At 39.5% G+C, this 21,143-nt stretch overlaps 1 protein-coding gene across 8 annotated transcripts in view; it reads right to left on the bottom strand.

Moving 5' to 3' along the window:
* The window catches only part of slc26a4 (solute carrier family 26 member 4), a 106,396-nt gene that overhangs the window by 38,597 nt on the left and 46,656 nt on the right, over positions 1 to 21,143 (bottom strand). For all 8 annotated transcript variants that reach the window (XM_063072554.1, XM_063072553.1, XM_063072555.1 and 5 more), the window contains 4 exons: positions 12,659 to 12,798; positions 11,838 to 11,948; positions 710 to 894; positions 448 to 612 (listed from right to left, as the gene is read on the bottom strand). In XM_063072554.1, coding sequence (XP_062928624.1) covers positions 448 to 612; positions 710 to 894; positions 11,838 to 11,948; positions 12,659 to 12,798 — 601 coding nt within the window. The remainder of the gene's footprint in view (positions 1 to 447; positions 613 to 709; positions 895 to 11,837; positions 11,949 to 12,658; positions 12,799 to 21,143) is intronic.

Genomic DNA, 21,143 nt, shown 5'->3' with positions numbered 1-21,143 from the left:
TGCTCCAAGTAAGAACTGGAATTTGATAGTTAACAAGATGGGACAGCGGGCAAGCTGGTTAGACCTCATCCAATCAATCAGGAAGGACAGATGACAGTGATATGTATACCCCAGAGTAGAAATGCCCAGGCATCATCCCTGATGAAGATGGCAGAGTTTGTCATCGAAATGTTGATTAAAATCTATACCTGTACCCAGCTGGAAGCCCAAGGAGAGTTTATTTGTCAATAACAAGGGTCCCAACATGGCCCTTCTGACACAGTACTAGCTACTGGCCTCCATTCTGAGAAACCTTTTGAATTACTTCCAAGAAACTGACTGTCTGGGACAGCTACTTAATGGGGCCAAAAAGTACAGGTTCCAATGTGTCCCAATGAACTGGAATCCTCTGTATTTATAAATGTCATTACATAACAATTCTTCAGAAGGGTTTAAGCAAATACTCACATATATGACAGAGAGGACTCCCATATAACTCTTTGTTGGCACGCTTAAAACTATTTTCAACTGGGAGACAAAGACGTGGAAGGCAGCAGCAGTTGTAAATCCTCCCACTAAGGGCACGGAGAGGTACCGAACAATGAAACCAACTTGGAGAATCCCAAGTACAAGCTAGAATTGAGGAAACAACTGTTATCACCAAGAGGAATTTAAATGACATGCTGCAGTTGTTGAAGAATAGTACCATCAACAACTAAAAATGCAGTACCTGTATGATGCCAGCAAGAACAGTGACAGATGAAGCAATGACAACCCTCTGGGCATCCCTGGCAGCAATATCCACATTTGTGTCATTACTGAGTTCGGTCATATTGCTTGACATCATGAAATTTTCATCAGGTGTCAATTGCAGAATCAAAGACCCTATCATCAAGCTGGTAATTGGGAATGGACCTGTGTAAAGTTAAGAGAATGTGTGTGTCAAAAGCAGAATGTAGTATGCTTGAAGCTTTCAATTGGAAAATTCCCATGATAAGCAAATTCATTCCTCTGCAGCTTTACAATTTTCTCATTCCTTTTTGGAGCAAGGAAGTCATGCAGATGCAAGCCCCACATATACCAAGTGTACTCCAATATGTCTAGGACAGTTCACTTATGTGGAATTCCCATTGGTGAGAGCAGGTACAAGAGGTATAACAACTTAATACCATTCTACATTCACACAAATACCACTATTTCAGTTTCTGGTCTTACACAGGAAACCATTACCAGGTGTATACAGAGACTTGGCACTATTTCACTCTGTACCAGCACACTATGGAAGAAGACAGACTTAGCTGAGATAATTCTGAGAAGGTATTAAAATTGACTACTGAAATCCATATCACCAGACAAATCTAAATTTAAATATTTATATTCCCACAAATACAATATTTCCGACAGAGGATCTGTAAAGTGGAAAATACTGTGCACAGAGGCCACTTGTTTTAAAAACAAGGATTAAGTGATTCAGCCTCGAGTTTCTTCAGACTTCCCATACATCCCCCGATGCACATGAACACAACAATCTATTTGTGTGCCTTTAGTACAATCAATGCCCAAATTCTCCTACCACTCTCATCCTAAAAGGTTGCTTATTCTAGGACACCAATTTAATCAGTTCTATTGTCTACAACCAGGGGAAACAGCTTTGTAGAATCTGACCTATTGAATCATGTACATTTTGCTGAGGTCACCTCTCATTTTCTGAAACCCATGGCATTTATTTTGCCAATGTCCCACTTCCTCAAATGAAATACATCTTTCGTGGGTATCCTAGTCACAGAATATTTTCAGCATGGAAAGAGGCAGCTACTCAGCCTGTCAAGTTATCCTGGCTCAACGAAGAGTGATCCAGCAAGCCCCACTCCCCAAACCCCTGCATACCCTTTTCTTTCAGATAGTCGGCCAGCTCCCTTATGAATGCTATACTGGTTCCCCCATTCCAGCTGCTCTAATACACTGGAAGTACGTCCCAGACTTGCTGTGAAAAATGTTTTATTCCATGTCACTTCTGTTTCTTTTGGCCACTCATCCCTTCTCCCCCAGTTCATAACCACCCTGGCACTGAAGATGCATACATCAGGATGCTCTTCACTGACTACAGCTCAGCATCCAACAATATCATTTCCTCAAAACTAATCAATAAGCTCCAAGAACAAACTAAAAGAAAATTTGCATATGCTGGAAATCCAAGTAACACACTCCATATGCTGGAGGAACTCAGCAGGCCAGGTAGCATCTATGGAAAAGAGTAAGCAGTCAACATTTCGAGCAGAGGGTTCTGATGAAGGATTTCGGGCTGAAACATTGAGTGTTTATTCTTTTCCATAGACGCTGTCTGGCCTGCTGAGTTCCTCCAGCAGTTGGTGTGTGTTGCTTGAATAAGTTCTAAGATCTAGGCTTCGATACATCCTTGTGCAACTGGATCCTCTATTTCCTCCCATGCCAACCCCAGTCAATCAGTTTGGATTGGCAATAGCATCTTCTTCACTATCTCCATCAGCACAGGTTCACCACAAGTTTTAGCCTTCTTCCCTATTACTTTATACTTATGATTGTGATGCTAAACAAGCTTGATGACAACACCACTATTAGCAGAATCCAAGCTGGCGACGAATTGGCATATAGGAGAGAATTTAAAAACTTGGTTGAATGGTGCCACATTAACCTTTCACTCAATGTCAGCAAAACCGAAGAGCTGATTATTGACCGCCAGAAAAAGAAAACTCTCATCAGGGGATTGGAGGGGGAGAGGGGCACTAACCTTTAATTCCATGGTGTCACCATTTCAGTGGATCTGTGCTGGGAGGAGCACATTGTACCATTACAAATTGGACTCAGCAGTGTCTCCACTTTCTTAGAAGTTTGCGAAGATTCAGCAAGTCATCTAAAATTTTGACAAACTTCTATAGATGCACATAGGAGAGTATTCTGACTGGTATATCATGGCCTGGTATGGAAACACCAATGCTTTTGAACAGAAAAACCAACAAAAAGTAGTGGATATCATGCAGTCGGTCATAGGAAAAGCCCTCCCTACCACTGAGCACATCTACAAGGAGCACTGCCACAAGAAAGCAGCATCCATCATCAAGGATCCCCACCATCCATGCCCTCTCTCTTCGCGCTGTTGCCATCAGGAAGGAGGTACAGTAGCTTTGGGACCCACACCATCAGGTTCAACCATCAGGCTCCTGAACCAGCGTGGATAAGTTCACTCACCTCTTTACTGAACTGATTCCACAACCTATGGACTCTTTCAAGGACATTACAACTCATGTTCTCAATATTATTTATCATTTGTTGCATTTTATTTGCACAGATTGTCATCTTTTGCACACTGGCTGTTTGTCAGTCTTTGCATGTAGCTTTTCATTAATTCTATTGTATTTCTTTGATGCCCACAAGAAAGTGAATCTCAATGTAGTACATGGTGACATACTGTATATGTATTTTGATAATACATTTACTTTGAACACAATAAACATTCTATCTACTCTCTGAAAACTTCATGATTTTAAACAAGTTTGAGAAAACATTGAAATTTCAGCTGCTTTTGGAAGAAGTACCACAGCTCTACAACTATCCTCAAAGAACTCTCACCTCTAAAATTATATTGGCAAATCTTTGCTGTACTCTAAAGTCTGCACACCTTTTCCAAAGAATGGTAGCCAGAATTTTACACAATGGTACAGTCTTGGGCTGTGTTATTTACAAAGGTTTATCATGACTTCCTTGGTCTTGAGAGATGTGCCTCTATTGATAACGCCCAGGATTACAGTTGCCTTCTTCTCCACTTGCTTTGCCACTTTTACCAAACCACGTAGCCACCAGATCACTCTCCGCTTCTTTTAAAGTTATGCCCTCATATTGGTCATCTTCTCTCAATCCTCCTACCAGAATGCACGAGCTCATAATAATGACCATTAAATTTCATTGGTCATCTCTACATCCATACCACCACTTTAACCTCCTTGAGACTGATTAATATCTTCCACATAATTCATTTATCTCCAAGTTTTGTGCCATCTGCAGATTATGAAAAATAATCTACTGTAGCACCAAGGAGGAAAGCAAGATGGCACTGATTGCAGGGTTTAGTGTTGCTTTTTTCTTAAAAAAAAAGTATTTCTTTTTGGGTTTGTGGCGGGGGGGCGGTTTAAAGGGGGAGGCAAAGGTCAGGTTAGGGTTTTAGGGACAGGGATGAGGGGAATTAAGAGGACAGGCCAGAGTCTAAATTTGGAATAACACGCACAACACGCTGGAGGAACTCAACAGGTCAGGCAGCATCTGTGGAAACTTGGAGTTCTGTGGAACAGGAGGAACAAGGTCTGATAATTGTCAGGTCCAGAATTCAGAAATTGGCAACTCCTGGGTTGATGACCAGGATCAAGCCCAGGGGGCAGAATCAGAAATCCAAACATTGAGACCCATGCCCGGGGCTCAAGTTTGTGAATGTCTCACTGGGGTAGTTGAAGGACCAATGTCTGTATCCAAATCCGGTCTGTTGGAGACTAGGGACAAAAGATTGCAGACTGTGTTGGGATGGGTGGGTGGGAGGGTGAAACAGGGGCTTGTTTTGTTGTTCTTGTTTGTTGCTCATTGTGTTCTGCTAAGCATTGTGGACATGCTATGTTGGAGTGGGAATGTGTGGCAACATTTGCAGGCTACCCTCAGCATACTCTCAGGTATGTTGGTTGTTAATACAAACGATGCATTTCACTGTACACTTGATGTATGTGACAAATAAATGAGTCTTGAATCCATTATACAGGTACCTCCAGTACTTCCTGTGACTTAGCCAATCTACAAAAGAAAACAATATTCTACGTCTGAGCTCACCCAGTGGCAGTGCAAAACTGATCAGGATAACTTACTCTTATTCTCGAATTACTTATAGAAATTCTCCACAGCATTTGACCTCTAAATTTCTTGTTATAGTTGCTCATTAATCTTGTGGTGTATGAACATGGATACTCCGGTGTCTGAATACCAAATTTCCCAGAGTTCCTTGTTTTGCATCTTTTCTACCACTCAGTTGCCACTTTATTATGCACGTTTGCTCATTAATGCAAATCTCTAATCAGCCAATCATGTGGCAGCAACTCAACACATAAAATCATGCAGACATAGTCAAGAGGTTCTATTGTTGTTTAGACCAAAAATCAGAATGTGGAAGAAATGTAATCTAAGTGACTTTGACCATGGAACGATTGTTGGTGCCATACAGGGTAGTTGGAGTATCTCAGCAACTACTGATCTCCTGAGATTTTCACACACAACACTCCAGAACTTACGGAGAATGGTGCAAAAAAAAAAACACTAAAGATCAAGTGAACAGCAGTCCAGTGGGGTGCAAAAGCCTTGTTAATGAGAGAAGTCCAAGGAGAATGGTCAGACTGGTCCAAGCTGACAGGAAGGTGACAGTAACTCACATAACCACACGTTACAACACTGGTGTGCAGAAGAGCATCTCTGAATGCACAACAAATCAAACCTTGAGGTGGGTGGGCTAGAGCAGCAGAAGACCACTCCTGTGGCCAACTGAATAGGTACAGTGCTGCACCTTATTAAGTCACCACTGAGTACAAGTTTCCCCATTTTATTTTCTATCCATCAGACTCAAACACATTCAACTCCTGAATATCCTTCTGCAGTCTTCTCAGGGTTTAATTTTTCCACCCAGAAGGCCATCAAATTTATATCATTTAGTTTTTGCATCCAAGTTAATATGGTTTGTATACAGATAACCCAGAGAGTAACCCTTGCTACATCTTACAGGTAACGGCTTGCTAATACAAATATGACATATTTATTCCATATTTTACATGTTTAAATAAACCCTTAAGCAATGTTACATTGCTCTAATTTTAATGGAATGACTTGGGTGGTGTCAGGAAATCAAATATATTGGATTCTGCTTAATCTTCCTGCAAGTTTGCAATCTCAAAAAACTCAAATGAGAAGTTTAAGAAATCTGTTTAATCTTTATTTACACCGCCTAATAAATTTACACATTTCTAATCTATTGGCCTTTCAAACACAGGGTGCTGGCACTTATAAGGCTGCTGTTAGTTTAACATAATGACTTAATCTTTACTTATTCTTCAATGACTGGCTTACATCTCTTCCCTCTCTTTCGCTGGCATCCATTTCTGGAAAATCAAATGCAACACCATCACCTTCCCTATAGCCAAACATTTGAAGCCATAGGATGCAGACCAGCAAATCCATGGGATCCGTCAGCTCTTTTAGCTCCACTAATTTGTCCAGGAGTGCATCTCTGCTAATACGTCTTTTTTTAAAAAATAAACTATTTGTTCTCTTTTGGTCTATATTTGTTGCATGTTTAAATGTCTCATCTTCTATACTACATCTGGAATGTTATTTTGCACCTTCAAGCATTAAGAATTACAAATGATTTTTTAGAATTTCTACCACATTCACAATTCAGTGTTTAATCTTTCCTGCCCTTACAATCAGGAACCTACTTATTCCACTTAATGCTATCCTTGTTACAAGCCTAGAGGCTTTTATAACAACTGGTGTTCATTTTCTTCCTCTTCTACCTTCATCTTTATTTTTTCCTCCCTCCCAATTTGTTTGTCATTTATTGAATTCTTGAATGCTTCCCATGGTCTGGGAACTTCTGAGCCTTTCCCTTGAATTACTGCAACCTTCAAATTATCTCATTAGCTACAGCTGGATCAGTTTTCCCCAAAAAAAGTTTGATTCTTAAAAGGAATGCAAATTACAGCTCGTCCCTAAATTACAGCAGGGTTCCATTACTGTAACCTTACATAACCTGGGAAGTTCACAAGTCAGAACTGCAACAACAAACCAAGTTTCCACACGACAGAAGATGCCTGCAGTCCTGCAGCAGCCAACAAATCCATAATGCCAGTCTCCTAAACACTCATTCACCTGTACTGGCTTGCACAAGTTGAGTATTTGTAAGCTGGAGAGAACCAGTAATTGCAAAACGACTTTATAAATTCTCTGTTAATCAGCTAGATGCTCATTTAAATTGCTTCCCAACTTATCTCAGTCTATTGCTCCTCATACCTACAAAACTGATTTGTTCAGAATTAAGATCCTAGCTTTCAATGTAATTAAATTATTCAAATTCACCATAAAATTCCATGTCATTCCTCTCCAAAGGATCCTTCATAAAAAGATTTAATTAACCTCGTCTCACAATTTAGATTTATAACATACAGTCTGTTTCCATGTTGATTTCTCTGCATTCTGACCAAGAAAGCCCTCTTTAAGGCATCCTACCTCCATATTATAACTGTAAACTTTGCTTATTCTGTCTACATTAAATGCTGCGTGATGGCTGAATTCCTCTTGAAGGAACACTTAATTCCTCGCTTATATTCTGTCCAACACAACTAATATTGGGAAGCCTATAAATTTTGCCACAAATAGTATTTTCTGCAATTGTGACTTCTCAACTTTGGTCCAAACTATATCCGAGGTAATAGGTATTCTTGTGGAAAATCACATCATAACATGAGACATTAAAACATGCAGCAAATATCTACTGTGTACTGTAAAAAGTCTGTACTATTAGTCAGATTGCAGTCCTGCCCTGACATCAGCATTGCCATTTTGAAGACCAACGTTCCAACAAAAGTTCACCAGTTTTTTTTTTAGGTCTTCACAGTCATTCAACAGCATTTGGACCCCAGATCAACATTAATTAAACGAGTCATGACTTTAGCAGAAGATTCCTGGTCAGTCTCCTTTGATTCCCTGAACTCACTGATTCCCTATGTTTACCTACCAGCTCTCAAAGTTCAAGGAACATTATCAAAGTATGTACGCAGTATACAAACTTGAGGTTCTTCTTCCCCCCCACAGACAGTCATGAAACAAAGAAACACCATTGAATCCATTCAAAGAAATCATCAAACCCCAACACACTAAAAAACAAATCACAACAACAAAAAAAGTGATAAACACAGAATATAAAACATCAAACCACAGAGTCCTTGAAACAGTCTAGCAATGTTCAGTTTAGTTCGGAGCTCACCCAGAGCGTGCAAGAATCTTGTTGCAGTTGGAGAAACCCAAGGGCTGCAAACTTTGCAATGCTATTTCCGTTCACACCCTCAGTACTGAGCTTTAGTTCATCACAATGCAGATAGGACTGCCAGGGATTTCAAATGTTTCTGTCACCTTCAAAATATGATAGCTGTATCTCTTAGAATCTTTACCTGATTTCCCTAGCTCACAAAAGTCTATTCTCTGTGGATATAAAACATATAGGCCACTTTTAATTCAGTTAAGAACATCAAGAGCTTTCAGATGGACCCACAGAATTATTTGAAACAAATCTGTGGTTCTTGTAATAGAGAATGGCCTTGAGAAAGGACAGAGAGTACGCAGAACAGCACAGGGTATCTAAAGAGGAAGGCAAGCTAGAGATCCTAAGGCCCATTTGAATCTCGAATAAACACAACGTGCAAGATCTGTGCATTTCAAATAACGATATCAGAAGTCTGCCATGTGTTGCAGTAAATGTTGTAGGTCAGTGTTCAGTACTCCAGAAGTCACATAGCCCTGATTCTGAAGAAATTACATCCTCAGCTGCAAACCAAGGAGTTACTACAACATTAGTAACCATCAGTCTGCTGGGAAAAAACTCAGCAGGTCAGTCAGCAGTCTATCAGAGGAAAGAGACTGTCAACATTAAGTCAAAACCATCAACCAGAGTTACTTGGAGATGACTAGCATAAAACAGAGATGTCTGTCTGCTTGGATTACTCTGCAAGAAACTGCAATACTCAACACAATAGTTGCCTAAATCTGTGGTGGTATACGACATAGCAATACATACATTCCAAACTATACTTATAAATTAAATACTGTACTTCATGCTAGTAGTAATTAATCACCTTCACCAATTACCCTACTGTCTACTTTCCATTTGCCTTCATAACTATGTTGTGTCTACACAGTTGATGCAATGTACCTACAAGATGGTTAGCTCTTAAAAGATTCAAGATGGGTTAATGTCCTTTTCAGTATATAAGTATAAAGGAAAATGAAACAAGTGTTACCCTGGATCTGATGCAGCACAAAAATAAAACACGTTAAAATAAGGAACAATAGTTAAAAACCATATTAAGATTAAATACATAAATTAGCTTATATACATAGATTGTAAAAACAAGGACAATGCCTCTACAAGACAGTACTTCACACCGCCTAGAACTACTATACCACAGAATGATGGATCACTACAACGTAGTCCAGGACCTCATGACTGGTAGAGTTAGCCACTACTTCCAAATTGGAAATTGTGGGCTTCAAGCTCTGTGATATGCTTATCTTGTTGGTAATCTTGTGAAAACAACATGTATTTAATTTCACATCTCTTCGGCCTTCTCCCCTACTCAAAGTTCAAAGTGAATTTATTATCAAAGTACTTATATATCATATGGAACCCTGAGATTCATTGTCTTGCAGGCATACTCAATAAATCCATGGAATAATAACCCTAACGGAATCAATGAAAGATGGCCCAACTTGGGTGTTCAACCGGTGCGCACAAGGCAACAAACTGTGCAAATAAATAATCAAGCATGCAATAAATATTGAAAAAAATGAGATGAAGAGCCCTTTATAGTGAGTCCATAGGTAATGGGAACATTTCAATGATGAGGCAAGTGAAGTTGAATGAAGTTACCCCCTTTGGTTCAAGACGCTGATGGTTAAGGGGTAATAACTGTTCATGAACTTGGTGGCGTTACTCCTGAGGCTCCAGTACCTTCCTCCTGATAGTGGCATGTCCTGGGTGCTGGGGGGCCCTGATGATGGATGCTGCTTTGCTACAACAGTGTTTCGTGTAGATGTGCTCAATGGTGGGGAGGATATTACCCATGATAGCCCAGCTGCATCTCATGGTGTAACCCAAATCTGAAACCTCTGCAGTAGAACACACACACAGCTTTGTGAGCTGGCACCCACAACATACTTCACCATGACTGCAACCCACTCACATTTGGTGCCACACCACATCCTGTTCCAGAACCTTCACAATATTCTAAATTTGCAAAGCTTCTGAACAGGTGCCTACAAATGTGAAGCTACCAAACAAAGTCTTTTTATTTTTATAAACAGCCTGTCTTCTTGCTATTCTTTCACTGACTACAGACTGTACTTCCTCGGTTACCCGGAAGGAGAAAGCTACAAAGGGTCAAGCAATGATGCAGAGGCAAAGGGGGAGCAAGAAGTGCACCATCTGCAAACTGCAAGTCCGAAGACCTTATAGCAGGGAGTTCCCAACCTTTTTTATGCCTTGGGCCAATACCATTAAGCAAGGGATCTGTGGACTCCAGGTTGGAAAGCCCTGACGATGTTGAAAATGAAGAGGAGGTGCAAGGGCACTCATTACCAGGAGATTTAGCCTCAACAACTGCCATCCTGATAGTGCCCAGCACCTGTCATCCGCCACCTTGCTGCAGGTTTTTGCTACCTGGTATTGCAACTGGAAGCACTGTGCAATCTCTTTGGTTATGTGGCTGTCATGGCTGAATATCTGGGAAGGTGTCCAATCTGTGACACAAGGGTGTTACAGGCCTGCAATATTTCTGCATGCTGGACAGTGAAATGGAACAAATTAACTTGCATCCAATTGTTATAGGTTATTGGTAAAGGTGGTGCAAGTCTGAGGCTATGGTCTGTTGGTCAATGACTGAAGATTGGAGGATAACTGATAACAAATGGTAGTTGAAGATTTATTTACTGAACATGGTCGGATTTTCATTCATCTCTGTACCTACTTCTGACTTCTCATCATTCATATATCACATGCCTGCAGGGCCTGCTACTGCCCATTTCCTCCACAGAAGCTTCATCTACTGCACCCAAAAGCACTGGATATTGTGCTAAGCTTTAAAGTTTCCCTCGGTCCCATTCAGTTGCTGCCCAAACCCCACACTTCTGGAGATGTTGAATTTACTCTCAGCGCTCTTAGCTTGCAAAAATCAGCAAGAAATTTACTACCACTGTCTTTAGGAACAGGAAATTGGTTGTTTCACAGCAGCAGTACAGTATAAAGACAGAATTACTGTAAGTTACACAAATAAATAATGCAATAAACAGATATCAAGGTAGTCTTCATAGGTTCACAGCATTAAACATTATTATTCAATGTTCACCAAGTCAATAATGCCCTATTATTGTTTCTGATCCATTCTACTTATCCCACTCAATTCACTACTCTGCTGAAAATAACCTTTCTCAAATCTTTTTACAACTACTGTTGGTTTGTCACCAACATTAACCACCCTCCCTCCCCCAACCCTGGAAACTTTATTAGTTCAAAACTTCAACTATGCCCAAATTGGTCTATTGACCAGTATGCACTGACTGCAATTCAACAGGTTGCCATTCCTCAAGAAGTAGATAATTATTGTTGGGTCTTGCTATTAAAGTATCCTTGCTATTTCCCAAATACTACACTTACAGCACATCTCCATTTAACATTTGTGCATTTGAACACACTACCTTGTTTAAATTGTATCAAACTCTGAAATCTAATTTAGAATACAGGCATCAATGATGGTAATTTACTCCACCATCCCCACTTGCATTGAGATGGTACTTAGTAGGTTTTATTCTACATCTCTCTCAGACTTTAATTCTTTTCTCTTATTCCATCTTGGCCTTTCTTTTTTCATTTACTGTCTTTCTATCATTTAATGTTACTGTAATTGCAGAGGTGATTATTTTGAAACTTGTAGGCTCAGCTCTCATGCTGAGGCATCAAAAGAACTCTCACCTGATGGTAAAAGGGAATGAACAACAATAAGAGAACTCAAAAACTCTAAGGGTATACTCACCCACGGCTAAGTGTTTTGACGTCCCCAAGAAGAAATATGGTAAAATGGGAAAGAAAGCAGAGTACAAACCATAGCCAACAGGGACTTCAGCCAGGAGAGCAAAAGCCAGACCTGAAAATTTTAAAAAATTGTGTTGCAATAACACTTTTTCATTGTTTCAATGTGATATACAGCAACATATACAAAGCAAGAATAGTTCCCATCAAGAATTTGTTTCTTTGAGATCAAATGTTCAAGGCCGATATAATTCTTCTGTTGTGAAAATGTTTATGGAGATTTGTATTAATATCTTGTCATGAAATCTGATTCCAGAGTGCAAGCTGCTCTCAATTAATCGTTATGCAACAGTACAATTTGCTTAATTTTGCCCTCACTTTATACTAAAACTTATCAATGACTAATAGAAAACATCATGTGACTAAAGAATAAAGTAGAACGCAGGTAGTTTTCTATTGGTAATGATCAATCCAATCATATCTACAAATCTCTTTTGTAACAGATCAAGGATCTGTTTATATGCATGTAAATGGGTAAAAAATATATTCTTGTTTTGCTTCAAATATATAAATTTTGATGGAGGCATCATATCATACCATTAAGTACATTTAAGAATGCCATGTAATATAAATAAAATAATTATTCATAAATTTGAAATTATTAATGATTCAATGGTGAAAAGGAGAAATATTCTTCACTGTCAGTTAAATGAACTGATAATTGATGAAGTTACACAAGTTAGATAACAGAGCTACTAATAATACAAAAATGTTTAAATCAAAATGATTAAAAGTTCAAAGGTGGTATTTTGAAAATAAACTTACCTTGTAATGTTGCAATCAGGCCAGTGCTCAGTCCAGAAATAATGTCTCCAGGTAGCCATTGCTTCAGTCTGTACTTGGGCAACCAATCCAGTACAGGAAGCACAACTTTAATAATACCCAGAACCTTTTTAGCTGAGCAACTGGAGTATAAAAAAAATCACAAATATAATCTGCTGAAATACATGAAAGAACCAAAAGTAACATTTGAATTTATAACTGCCAATCTCAGCTTTTATCAATTCATGAGTGCTCTTTGTAATACAAGCCAAAATAATCTAAATGTATACACAGCAACCACTAAAAGAACCTACATTACGGAGTTCAGGAAACAATAGAAAAACAAACCTTATCTCTTTAGTTTTTTTTCTGGTTCAAGTTAGCAGCAACCAAAAGATCTCGTTACAAATATTTTTCATTATAATTCATTTCCTTCTCTAAATTTATGTTCTTCCAGTCTGTTAAATTATAAACCAGTCAGATACCATTTCTAACACAATAAATGGACCTGCAATCAATTCTTAAGCTCAGAAATTGGCATTTTTATCTGGTACTGGGAGGAGGCTCCTGGAACACTTCAACCTCAAGATCGCTCCCTGAAGAGTAAAGACGAGGAGGAAGCATTCACGTTAAGTTAATAGTACTGATTTGATAAATCATCCTAGCTTCCTCCTAAGATTCCCACCATTACAGGAGTGTCTCTTCAGTCAATTTGATTCAATCCACTACTAAGCACTGGATACAAGAAAGGGCTAAGAAATAAGACAGTACTCAAGACTGCGCTCCAAAACTATCTGTGCCTCAAACTCATTTACAACACAGGCATCTACTTGACAATCAAGAGCAGTTGCCTAGTTATACCCTGCTTGCTTTCCAAACGGACTATACTAAACAGGACAAAGCAGCCTACTAAATTGGTACATGATTCACCACCATAAAAATATACCTCCCCCGCTATCAGTGCAATGGCTGAATGCAAACTAACTACAAAATACACCACTGCATTTGCTCAGACCTGCTCTTCAGGTACTATTTTCCAACACCTCAACCTTGAACCGGGAGGACAAAGGCAGCGGGTACAAGGGAACACCATTAACTACAAGCTGCAGTCCAAGTTGCACAATATGCCGACTTGGAAATATATTACTGTTTCTTTGTCATTGCAGAATCCGGACCCAGCAACAGCTTTTCGAAGAACTACAGCTGTTTAAAAAGATGACCCGTGACCACCTTCATAAAAGTTGCACAGATCCCAAATCAAAATTAACAATATAGTTTGCTTAAATCCTTGATTCGTAATTTGCAATGAGCATATATTCCCTTGAAGGATAAGAACATAGTAAAAATGGTCCAGTTTTAGTTTAAAAACAAATTGGTTTTAAAGATAGCATTAAAGAAAGTCTAAGCTTCATGATTGGGAATTTTTTAGAACGTAGTAAAGGATGCTGATACAGCAAAAAAAAAGAAAATAAGCTATCAAAAATATAAAGATTATATACAAGAAAGCAAACAGTGAAAACATAAACAACAGGAATTCTGCAGATGCTGGAAATTCAAGCAACATACATCAAAGTTGCCGGTGAACGCAGCAGGCCAAGCAGCATCTATAGGAAGAGGCGCAGTCGACGTTTCAGGCCGAGACCCTTCATCAGGACTGTGAAAACATACATGTGTCCCTTGCAAATAGATAGGAAAGATTAGAGTAATACTGTATTCACTTCAGACTTCCCTCTACACTTCATGGTAGAAAGCAAGAAAAATATTTAAAATAAGAGAATCCAATGCTCAGTGCCAAAGAGGAATTAAAAACTGGCAGTAGAGAAAAAATGATACTGGGATGATTAAGGGGCTAAGCAACAATTCCCAGAAATTCTCTAGATTTTATTTGGCATAGACGCAATTGTTGTTCCTCTCCACGCCTTGTGGCTCATTGGGTGGCAACTTTGCCATTTCTTTAGCATTTTTGTTTTTTTTTAAAAAACGAGGCCAAGTTGCTAGCTCGACATTCAATGCAGTACAGATAGAAAGTGTGCAAGGAGCGGGCTGGATTTGAACCCGGGAATACTTGCCTCAAAGTCTGGTGCATATGCCACTACACCACCAGCCAGCTACAGACTGAATGGAAGGTAGCAAATCTGAGGTGACTACTTAAAGTCAAGAGGGAGAAGGAGAGAAGAAAAGAAGAAACAAAAAAAAAATGGAAGTACTGGCACATTAGACTGACACTAGTAGTAGGGGATAAACATGAGAATCTACTATGAGGGAAAGATGAACAGAATTCACAAAACACAGAAGATCAAAATAAAAACTACAGATGCTGGAAATATGAAACATGTAAAATAATTATTGGCAGAGTGCAATACAATGAAGAGAAATTGCTTTTTTGAACATTTTTACATTTTACTAAGCTGTGTGGATAGGAGAGAATTCATGGAAGTGGTGATTTGGATTTTCAAAAAGTACTCAGAAGATGACTACTACACAACATCAGGGTCATGGGATTCTGGAAATATGGAGTGAGAATTGGTTAACAGACAGAAAAAACAGGTAGAAGCTGGACTTTGCAGGCTATATTTTTTCTGCACGAATCTGTGTTTGGGGTTTCAGCAACCTACAACATCTTTGAGGTGGGGACTCAAAGCTGTCTTGTGTAACTAAGCAAGTTACAAAGCGAACAGAGGCCACAATGAATAGCTTAATTGAATTACTTGAGATAACAAAAAAGGAATAGAATGTGGAAAAGTGTGGTTATATTAAATATGATAAGACAACTTGCAAAGGAGTGTAATTTCAAAAGTCAATAATCTGGAAAGGGTTTGCATTCAAAGGACCTTGAATTTCTTTGTGAACAATTCAAGGAAAGAAAATATGTAGCATAAGTCAAAGGTGAAATGCCATATTCATTATTGCAATAGAATTGGATGTTAAAAGAAATTACGTTACAATTAAATGGAGACTTGTTGGGATACTTTACGTACAGTACATATTGAGCCTCCTGAACAAAGGAGGATATAAACATGAGAAATTCTGATAATGCTGGAAATTCAATGCAACTCACTCACTCTGCGCTGCAGGAACTCAACAGGCCAGGTAGTATCAATGAAAATGAATAAACATCAATGTTTCAAGCCAAGACCCTTCTTCAGGACTGGGACGAAGGAAGAAAATGCCATAAAAAGACCGGGTGGGGGGGGGGAAGGAGGATAGTTAAAAGGTGTTTGGTGAAGCCAGGTGGGTAGGAAAGGTAAAGGGCTGGAGAGGAAGGAATGTGATAGGAGAAGAGAGAGAATCATAGTAGAAATGGAAGGAGGGGCACTAGGGGGAGATAATAGGCAGGCGTGGAAAAAGTAAGAAGCCAAAGCAACGAAAAGAACCAGAGGGGAGGGGGAGGGAATTTTTTTTTTTTTTTTTAACCCGGGCAAAATTTTTTGCCTACTTCAGAGAGAATGCAAGAAAGGCATACTAAACCAGTTCCTGGTTTGAGATAGTTTATTTAATTTCTCCCTCACGGCTTAGAATACCTAAAGCTTAGAAAAATATGATGTAGATTCATTGAAACAAACATTGTGAAGATTCTGAGAAATATAGAATTTGGTATTACAGTCTCATAAGAGTTAGCCAAATGGTTAAGTTGTCAAAAGGGTTTGTTTTGCATTCACAACTAGTGATGCTTTGAAACTCCCCACTCCGGAAGCACGTGAATGCATAATTATTGAGTGTTTTCACTGGAGATATAGCAAAAAGGTTTCCAAGGAAATGAAGGCATGAGGGATAAAGAGCATGACTGCTGATAAGGTAAAAGATCATGTCTTAGAGTTCTACAGCAAGTTTAAAAGTCTAGATATCTACAATCCCATGACCCTTAATTCTGTGTACCAACCTCATGAATGCTATCTTCTCAAATACTCTACTTACAAACACAAAGCTCTTGACAAAGTTATTTTCAAAAGCTTTGCATTTTAAAAAAGGTTTCACCAATCATAAAGACACTGGATTTTTGTTTGGGTTCTACCAGAGTCAACAGTTTCAAGGACTCATCATATGTATCAAATCATAGTCAAAAGTAAGTAAATGCAGAGAGAACAGCACAGAAAAATGCATGCTGGAAGTACAGTTTAAAAACAGAAAATGCTGCAGCTACTCTGCAAGTCAGGCAGCACACGTGGAGGGAGAAACAAGGTCAATGATTTGTCATCAGAACTGGGAAAACAAGTGTGTTTTAACTGGCAAAGAGCCGGAGATGTGGAGTGAATTGATGAAACACGTTCCATTGGATCAACACCAACTCCATGCTGTTGACGCCATCTCAGATGCATTCCCTTCGTTCTGTCCACCCCACCCAATCTTTGGAACTCAAAACATGCTTGTCTTCTCACTCTTCCAGTTCTAATAAATGATCATCAACACATTAACTGTTTCTTCCTCTGCAGAAGCTGCCTGGAAACTAGTATCTGCTCCATTACCCTCACCTGTTTGCACCACCCCACCACGCCCCCAGCATTCCCTGTTATTTCAGATTTTCAGCAAGAACTGTTTTGAATCTCAACTCTAACTTTTCTTTTCCTCTGTTGCCTATATTCATATGCCTCCAGACAAATAAACTATAATTAAAAACCACACACATCACCTTCTCCCAGGTATCATCAACATGTGTCACAAGTGCAATCTCGGTCTGCAACCTATCACAATTTCTCTCTATATTCTCATCCCTTCTCCCATCTTAAAAACAAACTTCTTTACTCACTTTTTCCAAGTTCTGCCTTTATTCAAGGTTGAGGGGAATTGACTTTGAAACTGAGTGAATAGAAAAGAGCCTGAGCAAAATTATTAATTGTGGGAATCACTAGGTGGAGTCACACCCTATACAAAGGAAAACGATCATAAGAATACAAGACATAGAAGAATTAGGCCATTCAGCTCACCGAGTCTGCCCCATCATTCATTCGCAGCTGAATATTATCATCCCTCTCAACCCCATTCTCCTGCCTTCTCCCATAACCTTTGAGGTCCTTACTAATCAAGAATCTAACAGCCTCCACTTTAACTATGCCCAATGACTTGGCTTCAACAGCTACCTGTGACAAGGGATTCAAATGGTTCACCACCTTCTGGCCAAAGACATTCCTCATCTACATTCTAAAGGGATAGCCTTGTACTCTGAGGTAGTGCCCTCTAGTTCCAGACTCTCCTACTATAGGAAACATTCTCTCCAAATACATTCTATCTAGGCCTGTCAATATGGTTCCACCGCCCCCCTCCACCATTCTTCTAAACTCCTTATGGTAATTGAATGGCAATTATTTTGCCTCCATACAGTAGTGCAGGCAATCTTCGAGGTAATGCTCTAGGCCTGACCATCTTCAGCTATATTTACGATCTATTCCCCATCATAATGACAGAAAACATTCACTGACCGTTGTGCAGTGTAATGTGCACCCTCCAACACAACTGTTCGAATAATAGATGGGGTGGGGGTGGGGGTGGGGGTGGAGGAAACATTCTTCCAGAGGAACACAGTGGGTCAGGCAGAATCTAGAGGCTCAGGGATGGTAACATTTCAGGTTAAGTCCCTACATCAGATGCACAGGGAAGCAAGCTTGGAAATTACATCTACAGCTTACCTACCAATGTCACACATCAACCCTAAATTGGAAATACAACCAGCAGCAATGGTCCCCAAACTTTTTTTACGCCATGGACCCCTACCATTAACTGAGGGGTCTGTGGACCCCAGGTTTGGAACTCCTGACTGGCAGTGACTCCATTGTCAGTGAGGCCAAATCCTGAAACCCTCGACCCAACAGCACTATGGAACCTACTTCAGCCATGAAATTCAGAAGGTTCAATGTGTAGCTCCTCACTATCTCAGGAGCAATGAGGAATGGGTGTTAAATTGTGGTGTTGCAGAGACATTCAGAATCCATGTATAAAGAATAAATAAAAATCCACAGGGAAGTTCTTACTTGCTCATCTTTTCTTCAAAGCTTTTTCTGACAGTTATCCTTCAATATCAATACACAGACCCTAGCCTTTCTCCTTTACTTGCCCAGCCACATAGTTAAGCTATCAAAAATAAATACAACTATGTCTTCTATCTAACATTGAATGCATGTGTGTTCTACACATAGAGGCACATCCCCACCCCCACATACAAAAACCTTAGACACTGCTGGGGGAAACTGCAGGGTTTTCCCTCCTTTATTTCTGCAGTTTATTGGTTAAAGCCGACAGTACTTTGTCAACTATGAATACTATCTTTTGGAATATCAGTGTGCAGGATGATTCTCTCAAGGAGGAAACATCTTTGTTCTAAACGATTTCATCATCACCTGAGATTACACTTGCAAGATCATTAGCAGACCTGTTATTAATGGTACCCAAGAGTACTGCCAATCTATCACCCGGGAAACAAATATCCCACAACCATCAGGCTCTTCATCAAAAAGGACAACTACACTCACTTGCCCATCCGTTGAGATGTTCCCACAACCAATGATCTCACTTTAAGGACTCTTATCTCATGACTTATTGCTATTTACTTATATTTGCATTTGCTCAGTTTGTTTTCATCTGCACTCTAGTTGATATTTCACTGATCCTGTTGTAGTTACTATTCTATAGATTTACTGTGTGCCTGCAGGAAAATAAATCTCAGGGTTGTAAATGGTGACATATGCACTTTGATAATAAAATTTACTTTGCAATATTTCTGAGCTACCATGTCACCACTGGGGTCGCTCAAAATGAAATAGTTTTTACTATGAACAACCTACATCAAGGGTAACACCCATCCTAGTGCCATGTACGTCAAACCATGTACTAGGTTGACATATCAATTCCTTATCCAAGTGAGATGCTCAGAATCAGGGAAGTGGGGTTGGAGATCTCTCTCTCTTTTTCAGGAAACACATCCTTTTCACTATAAATCTACCTTGACTGAGAAATGATCAATCCTCTGCAGAGGGAAATTCAATATTGCATTTATCGTAGAGTAGCTCAAAACTACGAAGGATATGTACTAGGTACATATCCACATATGCGCCACATATTGGCTTAAACTGGGAGTTTTCAATCATTTAAGCAAAACTGAGATCAAAATGAGACCCAGAGAACTATATACAGATGAAGGTTTCATCCATCAGAACCTAGTTCTGGAAATAGCAAATATTCTTGTACGATTCTCAATCAATATGCTTGAGGTCCACATGCTGTCCATTACACTAAACTTTCAAGGACACATCACCTCATCATAACAAGCCAACAATCAAGATGAACATGTTATGGCCTGAGTGAATCTGCTAGCAACACGCAGAAGGTGCTGACAAGGCAAGCTGCAGAGAACTCTCATTCAGTTCTTCTATCCTGAAGCAGGAAACAGTGCCTGATCTGGGGAACAAAGAGGAGCAGACGCAGCATGGCTTGTCTGCAACACATTTGATAATAGAGGCATACAATGGATAATCCAAAGTAAGAACAACTATAATGAAGAAAGTTAAGTTCAACGTTAAAAGGGGATCTAGCCAAGGTAGGCTGGCATCAAACACTGCCAGGAGAAGAGAGTTCTGGTGCAGACCAGCTCACAAGGAGAGGAGGTGGGGAAAGAGAGCGCATTCAAAACAAGAGCTCTCTGACTAGGCTAATGTTGGCCCAGTATACAAGAAGGGTGACCACACTGACCCCGGTAACTATAGACCAGTAAGATTAATGTGTATCGTAGGCAAGATAGTGGAAACATTATTAAAGAATGAGTTGGAAACACAGCTGATAAGAACAGGCATGTTAATAGAAAGCCAGCATAGGTTCTGAAAGGGGAACTCATTTTATTAATATGCTGGAGTTCTGTGAAGTGACAACTAAAATTTATGAAAGCAATAGAGCAGTTGATATCACTTGCTTGGACTTTCAGAAGGCTTTTGACAAGGTACCCCACAAGAGATTAATCAAATTATAGGAGGTAGGGATTCAGGGTAAGGTGTGCGAATGGGTGCACAAATGTCTTAAAAAAAAAAGAAAATAATAAGTTATGGTGAGAGGATAATCTTCATACCTAAAAGTTGTTAAAAGTGGGGTTCCACAGGGAACAGTTTTGGGGCCACTGCTGTTTATAATTTACAATGATTTGGATAAGCACATAACAAATATACGAGTAAAGTTTGCAGATGACACAAAATTAAGAGGATGGGCTGATAACATTCAGGTAGCAGACTTAATACAGTTAGATTTAAACAAAATCCAGATGTGGGCTGATTATTCTAAGTATATGTAAAGTATTACATATAGGAAGTGGAAATATGCAGCGGAGGATCTTGAGTTAGAAAATGCGCTGTCTGAGAAGGATCTGGGCATCCTGGTAGACTCATCACTATCAACATTGAGACAATGCAGAGAAGCGATTAGGAAGGCTAATAGGTTCTTGGGCTATATAATACGCTCAGTGGAGTTCAAGTCCAGAGACACTCTCCTTAAGCTGTATAATGTGCTTGTGAGG

Source organism: Mobula hypostoma, chromosome 20 (genome assembly GCF_963921235.1).
Source record: "Mobula hypostoma chromosome 20, sMobHyp1.1, whole genome shotgun sequence".
NCBI classification, from domain to species: domain Eukaryota; kingdom Metazoa; phylum Chordata; class Chondrichthyes; order Myliobatiformes; family Myliobatidae; genus Mobula; species Mobula hypostoma.
The sequence above is the reverse complement of the archived record's forward strand: the minus strand, read 5'-3'. Positions and strand labels throughout refer to the sequence as shown.